The following is a 12,029-nucleotide window of genomic DNA, read 5'->3' as shown; positions in this document are numbered from 1 at the left end:
TTGTTGAAGATGGAATAGTACCTGAGCAGAAAGTGGTACTTTTCACTGGGAGGTCAGTGCCTCAGAGTGGGCAGAGACAAAAACCCTTCTAGCTAGCTACTATTTATTGGGTACACACAATAACTGGAGGGAGCATCCAGGTGACTTAGTGGGCAGCAGTAATTCTGTGTTGATGAGGATCCTATGTTGATGAGGGCAGTAAGGAGTAAGCCGTTCTTACAATAGTAGGTGGGATGAGATTGCAGGCTAATAAGGAATCTGTCCTTCCCCAAGGTCAAACTTTTCTCTCTTTTTTTATTACTACTCGGTGGTTCTCAAAGAACCGAGATGACTTCTGCTGATGTACTCTTCTCCTTGAGCAGCACAGTATCACCACACCATTGAGGTCTCAACTTGTGACAGGAAGCAAAATAGAGTTCTGTTTCCGCATGCCATGGCCAGCTCTTGGGCAAGGTGACCTTGGGCCTTAGATGGTTATAGTCATACTTTAATTATGAAATTATTTTTCCCCCAAAATTATGTAGCATGGCTCCCAATACCTTTGCCTAGCAAAGCTAAACACCTCCTCAGTTCTTTGAGGACTCCAGCGTAACTCTGAGCCTGGAGAAGTGGCCTATTTGAAGACCCCGGGCACCGCTGTGCTGTGGGAATTGTTATCAGGGTCAGTGGTGATGCTTCTTCAACTGGTTATAGGAGTGGGGACAGGAGGTATGAGGGGAGCAGGGGTGTATGCAGTGTGATCACAGTGGAATTGCGGAAATTCCTGAGGAAGCCCTGGGTGGGTAGTTAGGCAGAGAGCCTATTGGTGCATGTAGGGAAAGCAAAGATGTTAATTTGACAGAAGGGGCTGCATTTGTAGCCACAGTTTGGGCAGGTCAGTTAACATTCAGGTTAAAGTTTAAGGGGTGCTTTTGAGGGTTTCTGTGCTGCGATTACAGGTGTGTGCACCATGCCCAGCTGAGACTTTAGGGGGTTTGTAATGTGGTTTCACACATGGTAAAAACATTTCTGAAGACTCGATCATTCTTGGGTAGTGATGGGCACAGCTGCCCTGAGATAATCAGATTGTCCCAGAGTGCCTGAGACTGGTAAATTACAGTAATGGGAATACTAAGTCCTGGGCAAATCATAAGGGTTGGTCACCTTAACACTTACTCTGTTACTTTACCTTCAGTGAGAAGACAGCAGATCACACATAACCTCGTAACATAGCAGTAGTAAGAACAGGTCTTCCCTTTGGGATACTAAGAAACTACAAAACAGCAAAGGTCAATTCAGAGGCTGCTTTTTATTTTTTCTTTCAGTTCTGGAGATTGAATGCAGGGCCTTCACACTGAGCTATACCCCTTAAGGGGCCACTGGCAGATGTGTGAAAGCCTAGGCGTCTAAGGATAGAAAGTCGTTTAGCACAAGTGCATGACTGACTTTGTTACAATAAGTTAGCATGGACGACCACATGGCTATGCAAGGTTGCACGGCTGTGTGGCCTAAGTGTGCCTAAGAAAAGCTGATAAAAAAGGACTCACAGCTCTCAAACTCTGCAGCTGCATTTCCAACTCTCACGCTCTGATGCTGCCCTTATGTTGTAAAATTAAAGTTTGGTTCCTGCTTTCTGGTGATGTCTGTTCCATGTATGTTCTTTTCTTTAGGAATCTCACCTGACTGGACACCCTTTCAGCCTGCCAGCCCCAACAACCCTTAGCTCTTTTTGATTTGTTTGTATTTTTATTTTGAGACAGGGTCTTGCTTAATCCCCAAGTTGCCCTGGCAAAGCTCAAACTTACTATTTCTGCCTCAGCCTCCCAGAGTGCTGGGATTACAGGTGTGCCCTGCTAAACCTGGCTAGAGCCTCTGTTTCAAACCACATGTGCGACTGAAAAATGGATTACAGGAAGCTCTCTGCCCTGAGGTGCTATTCTGGGTCAGAACCTCATTTTCTTTTGCTGAGGCACCTTCACCAGCTCTTCTGGCTACACGTAACACAGTGCCTCTTAACACTAGATTTTCTCCGATGGACCCAACTTTGTTAAGTGTTTTTCTTATATATGGCACAAAGATCAAAGATATAATACTCTGAAGTTGAAAGCATTTGTATATAAATAAAATCACAAATGGGATAAACATGTTTGGGCATAGTGGTGCATTTCTGCAATCCCAGGCTAAAGTAGGAGGATCCCTGCAAGTTTGAGGCAAGCATGGGCTACATAGCAAGTTCAAGGCCAGCCTGAATGACAAAGTGAGAGCCTGTTTCAAAGCAAACAAATAAACATGTTTGTTAGACACTGTGTCCTGACTTTGCATTCTGAAGTGAAGGTCACTTTCTCATCAAGATAATTAAATCCTTGAGAAATGGAACCGCGACTGCTCTCCCCAAAATGATGCAATCAAATAGAGATTGATAAAGGACAAGAAAGAGAATTCTACTGGCATTCCTTTAATCGCAGTGATTCCTTGGCAGAAGCCCTTCCTACACATCCAGGTTTACAGGTTTTTGCATGAGGTGGGAGGCGTCATTTGATTCCTCCGCTGGAGCCCAGGATGGTGAGGCTGTGGAATCAGCCATCCGGGGAGAAGGCCCGTTTTCTTTTCCCAGGCAGGTAGAAACAATAAGGAGCAGTCCACCAACAGCCAGGAAAAGACCAGCAGCCCAGCCCAGAAAAAGGGCGTCTCCAAACTCCCACCGTGGTACAATCTCAGGGATTCCGTCGTCCCAGAACTCCTGGACTATGGCATGAGCCACCGAGGAGACTGGAAAGAGGGTAGTGGTTGAAGCTAATGTCTCCAAAGTTCCTCCCAGGAGGCAAAGGCGTCTCTTGAGTACCTTCGTGGTCTTGTGAAACTGGCAACATTCAGATCCACAGACAGACAACAGAAGCCCCAATAATCCCAGGCCTTGGGAAACTAACATCAATACGCGTGCTACCTGTAGCTCCCGGGGAAGAGACAAGAAGGAGTTGAAGGTCTTGCACACAACGCCAACTTCCTCACGATTTATGCAGGCCTCCCAAAGCCCCATCATCCAGGTATCCATTTCATTCAATTCCGTATTGAAAGTCTTCCACTGGGGCAGGACAATGGTGACACAGGAGCAGACCCAACCAAGGAGAGAGAGGAACAGTCCTGCAAGCTGTAGTTTCCCACGGAAACTCCAGGCCATAGTTGCTCTGGCCTCAGAGGGAGAAGAATAAAGAGGACAAGTGACTCAGGGAATGGTTAGCAGGGACTACTTTTCTGGAGGCGGGGTTGGAAGCCTTTCACGTGTAGAGAGGATGTCTGCCTTAGTTTTCTGGGCAGCAGCTGAGGCAGGTGTCAGGAATTTGACAATATTTAGGTTTAGGAAGTGTATTCAAGATTGGACGTGGGGGTGGATTCTGGAAGAAGGTCCCATGAGAGGCAAAAAGGCATCTGGTAAGTCATCAATATGTATTTGGTAAATACATTCATAGAGTTAAAATCACTCCCCAGCTCTGAGATCACAAGGATAATGCTCTGAGAACACAACATTGATATAATCTTTCTGGAGGGCAGTATGACTTCATGTTCAGAGTCTTGCAGACTCTGATGCAACACCTTGTCTCCAGGAATTTATTTTTTTGTGAATAGTAGTTTTCAAAGACTTATAAATTGTCCATTAAAATGTTTTTAATAATTGTAAATATTGCTTAATATTGGGTAGTATTTTGAGGTGACGTAAAAGAAATTGTGATGACATGAAAAATGTTTTTGATATAGTGTTATGTGAGAAAATTCACAGGAACTTGGGGATTGGCCTGGGCTGGGAGATGATCTGTGTTGTGTTGGTGTCTCAGTTCTTGGATCCTCCCTACCTCTGTGCTCTGCCTAGAATAAAATGATAATCAGCCACCATTTCTTCATGATGCCCAATCTCAGTTCAGCTTGACCTTTAAGTCCCTGATAGAAAATATGGGATCTTTTCTGGCTCTGCCAGGAGAGGTCCAGGGCATTGACCCTGGCCCCATTTCAATGGAACAGACCCCGAAGTATGGGCTGAAGGAGTCCTCAAAAGGGCACTTACTGCTAGTCCCATCATAATCCAGCTCAAAGACCCAACCCACGTTTCTAATCAGAGACACTAACTATACTATGAAGCCAGGAGCCAAAACAGGTCTTCAGTCTCTAATCTCCAAGTTTCTGGACCATCAAATTCTCAGGCCCTGTAATTCCCCCTATAAAGTATCCATTTGAGCTATCGAAAAGGTAGTAGAGAATACCAATTAGTATAGGATAGTGATGGCAAACCTTTTAGAGATCAAGTGCCCAAAGTGCAACCCCTAACCCATTTATTTATCACCAAGTGCCACTGTTAAACCTGAATAATGAGGTTTTAGTTTAGAAAAAAAAACAAAAAAACAAAAACAAACCCAACTGTTAAAAAAAAAAAAAGAAAAGAAAAAAGAAAAAAACTGTTATCCAGTGCTCCACTGCTGAAGTGACTTGGCTTGTGGGCTGACAGAGAAGGCTCTGTGTGCTCAATGTGGCACATGTGCCATAGTTTTGCCACCACTGGTGTTGATCCTTAGGACAATAAATGAGGCTGTGATTCCCATTCATTCTGTAGTGCCTGATCACTATACCTTATAGGAGAAAACCCTCCACATAGCAGTTGCCATTTCTGGCCTTGCCAGCCCTCCCTTCTTGAGGGTGTACTTTCATTACTGGAAGTTGCCACCTGTAGGCTCTGCCACTTGGATCTTTCCCCAGTGTACTACGTTTCCAACAAAGCTACTCACTTGTTACTCCACAAAGTGCATATCAAAATTCTATTTCTGATATAAGTAAGTTCCCTTCTTCTAAGGGGAGGATCCAAGAACTAAGAATCGTCACATAATACAGATCCAGCCCAGGCTAATCCCAAACTCCAAGGGTAATCAAATTCTTCTATATATAGTATATGGGCCAGGGATTTAGCTCAGTGGCACCACACCTGCCTCGCAAGTGCAAAGTCCTGAGTTCCATCCCTGGTACCAAAACAACAACAACAACAACAACCCAAAAATATAGTCTATGGGATGCAATTTTATTTTCATAAAAAGTGTTATTTTCATATAAAATGTTAACCATGGTTATACTGATGACAAGACTATGAGTAGCTTTCACCTTTTTATTTGTGCTTATTTATATAGTTTATAAATTTAGAATTTAATAATTTTATAAGCAAGAAATGCCACACATAATAACTTTTTTAAAAGCCAGGTGTGAGGGGAACCAAGGAACAGATCTGGTTAGGAGTTGGTATTTTGATCTCAGTGGCAACAGGACAAGTGGGCAGGTCTCTTCCTTCCTATGGGGGCACAGTGAGGACCCTGCTGCTGCTTTTAGGACAACTACACATGGTAATAAACATGATGGCAAAATACTATGCCAACTTGGAGATGCTTTCCACTTCCACTGTATGGGCCCAGAATGGATGTTTGGTAGTTTGCTTTCAGAATACTGCTGTGCCACTTACGTATCAACCTTTAAAGGTCAGACGTTGCTTCTGATTTGTTTGCATCTTCCTGATGGTTTGTGAAAATTTGTGAACAGAGAGACATAGAAACTATGCTAAAGGTGAACTAAGAAAAAAGTCAGGTTCCTAAGGGACAACAAAACCCATTAATTTATTGATTTTTTTTTTACTTATTCAGGCATTCATTTCTTGATGCATTGACTGTGCATAGTAGACATGGTCTATTCTGTATGTTTTTTTTTTCATTCACCTTCTTTAGCCATATTCTGGCTCTTCCTTGTCTTTTCCTTGGATCCTAAGGAACAATCTTCACCTCTTCAAGTGGCTGCTGCTCTGCCTAAGAGTAGGAAAAAGCAGTTGTGTTTGTGGGTACATATGGACTGGTTTCCTGGAGGAAGATCTCAGGACCTCAACTTCAAAGTAGTACTGAAGTAGGAGATTAAGGCATGGCAAACTGACTGGGAAAGTTGGTGTCAATCACAGAGATTCGGGAGACCCATACCCAATCCCTATACCTGAATCAATCTTCAGTTGTGAGGAAGTGCAATATTGATTGTGCCCAAAGCAGGCAGTAAGCAGGGCAGGGTGTAAAATTAACCCCACAATTGGCTTGTTTATAGAAGTGAGTCTGGCTGAAGCCTATGTGCTGAGGTCAGAGTAACCTGCACCTAAATTTCCGTTCCCACAATTAAAACCTTCTTAACTAGAAGGACAGTGTTCTGATTACAACCATATATTTTGTCTGTTCTGTTCCTAATTTGAGAATGCTTTGTCTTTTTCCTTTACAAGCCTTGCCTCCATTAGTATCCATACAAATTACGCAATTACATATCCTCACAGGTGGTCCCACCCTTGCACATAGCTTCCCTTTACCCCAATTGATTACTAATAAAAATGAGTGGCTCAAACTGATGAATGCCTTTTGCTAATTAAGCAGCATTGGCCATCCTGGATTTCCAGTTTCTCTGTCTCTTTTAGTTCTTTTATTCCTGTTCTCAGCCTTGTGTTGCATACTGAGCAGGAGACTGGAGCCTACTGCCAAGGTTTCCAGCATTCAGTTCTTTTCATGAGAACTCAAGCACGTTTTCAAGACCTGATCTCAGCCTGAGGAGTGGGAAATACAAAAGATAGTGGCCATTAACCATCTGTGGCAGTTGTGAGGCTTTTCCTGCTCTCGCTCGCTGGAGCATGCTTCTATTCCTACTTTTAACTGGCCTTCACCTATTCTGCAGAATGTGTTTCTTTTCCTACCTTTAATAAATGTAAAAGATTGCTACCTTAGGTGCTTGTTTTGTCTAGTTCTTTGTTCAGGATAAGAAGAACCTAGAAAACATCTCTAGGAGACCCCAGAACCCTGGAACCTGGTAACATTTTGGTGAAGCTAGCCAGGAGGAGGTGAGGCCCTTTGGACAGTTTTGTTTCTATGGACTCAAGCCAAGAAGGAGTGGCTTAGATTTTGTTCTTTCCCTTTCTCTTTCCTCTAGGAGAACCTCAGTCCTCTTCTTGTCCATTCCGTCCCAGGACAGGATTATATGTGTTGGAGGGCTCAAATCTTTTATCTTTTTTCTAATGTTGGTTGTAAGGGGGAAGCAGGGAGGTAGAGGGTTGTAAAAATTAATGGAAGCTGGTGAACAAAGGGAAGTTGTTTCATGGCTTGAGGGACAGTTTCCTACTGTGTCCCATCATGTGAAAGCGGGGAGGGGAAGCACATGGCCTCTGTGCTTTTTCCTTCTGGCAAGAGAGGACCACAGGTATACCTCAGTTTATCATTCCTTTTCTTCCTTCTGTTTCTCATTTTGGTTGCTCATTGTGGGTGCAAGTCACTTACGAGCTACCTGAGAGCCTGTTAACCCAGTGCAGAATAGATTGTTCAGGTTTCATGTGTACAACCTTGTGCTTAGTATGCTTTTTTTGCCCTCATGTTTTTGTTTTCCCTGATACTATGTTCACTCTTTTGAGAACCTGATTGTGCTCAACGTCTGATTTGTGCTTTTCCCCTTGATGGCCTTTTATCTCTGAATATCCTTAGTGAGTCACTTACTTGGGGCCTTTTTTTTTCATCCTAGTCCTCCCTGCTGCCATATTTGGTCATTCTGGTTCCTAATGTTAGTCACATGTTTCTGTTATGTTTGGCGGGCATTTTGTTTCATCATGCGAGTCAGTTACATGGATGGCTCTGCCATGTTTCTCAGCTATTTTGGTTGGTTGCATGGGTTGGTCATATGGTTGCCTCATGTTGTTTGCCATTTTCTTTTTTTGAACTGAAATCATGGACAAAACGAAATCTCACTCTTATAGATAAGAGCTAAAGCTTCAACTTTTAGGGATGATACGGGCCTCCTCCCCACTTCTTTTCTGAATTGGGTTAGATCCCTTCTCTTTCTCTTTTTTTTCTAACAGAAATTCAAGTAGTTTAGAAACATATATTTGGGTCCCTGAGCAGAACAAAGGAACAGCCAGTAAAAGTCAACTCAAGAGGCTATGAGTATGCAAAAGTCGTGCTAACCTTATACTTAGAACTTTTTTTTGGGGGGGGTACCAGGGATTGAACTTGGGTCCTTGTGCTTGCAAGGCAGGCAGAGGCACCACTGAGCTAAATCACTAGCACTGTATTTATAACTTTTAAAGGGTTTTTTTCCCCCTCTTAAATGCTAAAAAGAGGCCTCTATCTTTACTGCCTTAAAAAAAGTACCAACTCTTTTTTCAGGGGAAAAAGTCTACTTTTATTAATTAATTATATCGGTATACTTTTGATATGTGTAATGATCACATTCATCATAAAGAATTCATGCCTGTACCTGATGTATCTTGATTCTTTTTCCCCATTCCCCTTCCCCCTTCAACTCTTCTCCCCCTCCTTATTTACTAAAGTTTTGTTTCTATTTTTTTCTTCTATTTTCTTTTTTTCCCCTTATTCTTTCCCTTCCTTCCCTACCCTCTCCTCCCTTCCTTTTTCTCCTTCCCATTTGAACATATTCGTCATACTTCTCAATATCTATCATCCATTTGGGTCCTTATTTACACTTTTTGTTTGTCACACAAGGACAACAATGTGATATTTCAACATATGTGTCTGATTTAATTCACTTAAAAGCATGGTCTCTAGGTACATCATTTGCCTACAAATTACTCAATTTTATTCTTCCTTGTGAGAGAGTAGTATTCTACTGCATATAAAAACCACATTTTCTTTATCCATTCATCCATTGATGAGCATCTAGGCTGTTTCCAAGATTCATCTGTTACAAATTGTGCTGCTATAAACATGGGTATGAATATATCCTTTTGGTATGATGCTCTTAATATTTTCAGGAAGATACTAAGAAGAGAAATAGCTGGGTTAAATTGAATCTCTAATTTTAGTTTTTTGAGGAATCACCATACTGATTTCCCCATCAGTTGTACCAGTTTATACTCCCAATAACAGTGGAGAATTATTCCTTTTTCCACACAGTTTCGCCAGCATTTATTATTTGTTGATTTCTTGGTGATAGTCATTCTTTCTGGAGTGGATGGAATCTCAGTGTTATTTTAATTTGCATTTGTATATCTTTATTCCATTGAAGGAGTTGGCCCCTTTATCAAAGATAAGGTAGTGGAGAGTGAATCAGTTGTTTCTGCCCCTTCTACTCTGTTCCATTGATCTTGAGTTTTATTTTTTGGACAATACTATGCTGTTTTTATCACAGTAGTTTTGTAATATGGCTTCAGATCAGGGATTCTGATGCATTATTGTGATAAATATAAGAGATATTGTTTCTCTGGTAGCTATGGACTGTGGGATGGCTCTACCCTGATACAAGGGCGCCCCCAGGTGGGCTTCCATGCTGGTCTCTTAAGTGTTTTTCAAGGAGCTAAGGGAGTTGTGGGGTTTCCTCTCTGAAAACTCTTAGGAGTTTAATGTTTCTCGAGTGGCTTTTGGGAGTGTCTAGTGCAGACCCTGAGGAGCTCTACCCATCTCTCTGTAAAAATCATTAGACCAGTGCACCATGAGAATCCAGTGACTTCACCGTTAGGTTTTAGAGTATTTTTAGTCAGATTGTTTTTGCAAAGGGTGAGGAAAGTGGTATGAAATCCCATGTGTTCAGTGGTATAAAATCCCATCTGTTTTATGGTTCTTTATCTCTGTGAAGGCCCAAGAAATATGGTACTTAAAGATGCTTAGGGCTGGGGATTTAGTTCAATGTTGCCAGCACCTGCCTCACAAGTGCAAGGTCCGGAGTTCAATCCCTGGTAGCAAAGAAAGAAAGAAAGAAAGAAAGAGGCCTCCAAAGGAAAAAGTTGATATCATTGATGATACTGAAAGAGGAGGAGGTTAGGTTGTGGCAGAGTTGGCTGGGGAAGTAGACCTGATCTGTTGATTACAAGATCCCAGAACACATGCACAGAACAGTTCCCAAATCCCTGCACATGGACTTCTCATGAGCAGGTTTTTAATAGGATGGCCTAGAACTGACGTAGCCAGAAATATGGGGTCCCAGCATTGACCCATATATAGAATTTCTCCTGAGTTTCCTTGAGATTTGGACAGCTTAAAAGGACAGATTCCAAGAAGCGTTTGCTCTTGTGGCTTTCCTCATGATGGCCTGCACTGCATCCTCCAGGGTGTTGGCCCAAGCTTGCTCTGCAGAGCCAATTTTTCTCTCATTCTTCACTTTTTTTTGGGGGGGGGTACTAGGGATTGAAATCAAGCCCTTGCACTTGTGAAGCAGGTGGCAGAACCACTGAGCTAAATCCCTGGCCTTTCATTCTTCACTCTCACTTGTTCAAATAAACTTTGCCACTGCCTTTTTGCTTGTTTCACTCAATTCTTTGTTTGAGACAAGAAGAACCTGGATCTAACTCCAGAAGGAGCAGTGAGTAACCCGGAACCCAGTAATGTCTATTTTGTAAGCCACTTTTAGAAGGAGCTACATGATAGCATTTTGGTGTAGTTATCCAGGAAAATCAAAAGCCAGGTGATTCCAGTAATAATACTGTCAGGCTGGGAGGTAACTCAGTGGCATAGCACCTGTCTGGCAAGCATGAGGCACTTAGTTTGATTCCTGGTACAAAAACAAATAAAAAACCAATGACAATACTGTTTTCTACAACTGTCTGTCTCAGAGGGATGTGGGTCTCTCCCACTTGTTTCCACCAGAGGCTACTGCCCCAGGGAGGCACAGTATTTTCAAATATGACCCAGGCCGGGGATTTAGTTCAGCGGTTCGGTGGCCTGCCTTGCAAGCACAAGGACCCGAGTTCAATCGCTGGTACCAAAAAAAACAAAAAACAAAAAAACAATCAAATATGACCCAACTGTTGAACATGGCCTTTTCTGTGTCCAAAAATTACAATATAGTTGAGGATGAAAGAAGAAGGGCTGAGAAAAAAAATACAGACCAAAAATCACAACTGTCACAATTGGCAATACTTTAAGCATATCCAAGTTGTCCAAGGGAAAACCCAAGGTGAAACAGTGCCTGCTTAAAACTGGCTACCTGGAACGTGACTATACCAAACATCACCTGGACTCTGCTCTGGTGTCAGGTAGCCAATGTACCTGACTCATGGCTCTGGAGGATTTACTGTTCCCACACCCAGAGAGAGGCTAGGCCAGCTAAGACCCACACTTCCTGCCCTGATAAAGAGGACTAAAGAGGACCAAGGCAATCTGCAATGCATGCCCATGGGTATATGCATCATTTTTTTAAATAGCAAAACTTTACATTTATTAAAAATAAGAAAAGAAATAGTCTCTCAGAGCAAGTTTGTGGCAGGTAGGGAAGTAGGAAAAGAAGTACACTGTACAGAAAGAGTGGGCTAGAGTGAAAGAACACAGTAGCAGAGAACTCAATGATGACTGTCCTTTTTGTATCATCTGCTCCTCAGGCTGACATCATATCTGGACTATCCTATCAAAAACCTGCTTGAGTTCTCATGAGAAGTCCACATGCAGGGCTTGGGGAACTGTTCTATGCATGTGTCCTGGGATTTTGTAATTAACTGGTGATGCCTACTTTCCTAGCCAGCTTTGCCATACCCTGATCTTCTACTTCATTTCCCCAAGTGATACATATCCTCTGATTCTTTATGGGGTGCTGAGAGAGTGAAGGTAGTCATCCTAAGACAGCTACTTCCTGCTGGGCGGGGCTAAAGGCCTTACCTCTTGGGGATTATTTGCTCTCCAACTACCTTGGGGTGTTGTGGCTCACTTGCTGAGCTGAAGAAAAAAAAAACTATTAAACAACAACAAGAAAAGGGATAATAACTGTTAAGCTGTCTTTGATGTGAGAAAGTAACTTTACTATTAAATTGGGAATGTAGAGCCCAAATATGAGAAGGAACAGGTCAGATTTTCAGGCTTCCTGTGGAGGGAGAAAGTATAGCAAAGAAAGATTTTAGATGAATTACCAAGATCCTCAGAGCCAGCCTTAGCAAGATTGCTCACATTATGGATATAATTAAAAACAGTAGGCTCAATATGCATTATGGATGCCCATTTACTTATCTGTACCCAGAGTGCAGTACTGGGTCTTGCTTTTTTTTTTTTTTTTTTTTTTTTTTTTTTTTTTTTTTG

The 12,029-nt window shown here is 42.3% G+C and overlaps 1 protein-coding gene across 1 annotated transcript; it reads right to left on the bottom strand.

The window, feature by feature from the left end:
* Positions 1 to 2,467: 2,467 nt before the first annotated feature.
* Positions 2,468 to 3,157, bottom strand: Cldn25 (claudin 25). The gene has a single exon (XM_010629480.1). It carries the CDS (start codon positions 3,155 to 3,157, stop codon positions 2,468 to 2,470), a length of 690 nt encoding a protein of 229 aa, XP_010627782.1.
* Positions 3,158 to 12,029: the final 8,872 nt, after the last annotated feature.

This window comes from Fukomys damarensis, unplaced genomic scaffold (assembly GCF_012274545.1).
Source record: "Fukomys damarensis isolate Sample0158 unplaced genomic scaffold, DMR_v1.0_HiC HiC_scaffold_16, whole genome shotgun sequence".
Taxonomy (NCBI): Eukaryota; Metazoa; Chordata; class Mammalia; order Rodentia; family Bathyergidae; genus Fukomys; species Fukomys damarensis.
The sequence above is the reverse complement of the archived record's forward strand: the minus strand, read 5'-3'. Positions and strand labels throughout refer to the sequence as shown.

Excerpts from the sequence above, each read along its gene's own strand:
- Cldn25 (XM_010629480.1), bottom strand. The coding sequence starts at position 3,157 with ATGGCCTGGAGTTTCCGTGGGAAACTACAGCTTGCAGGACTGTTCCTC.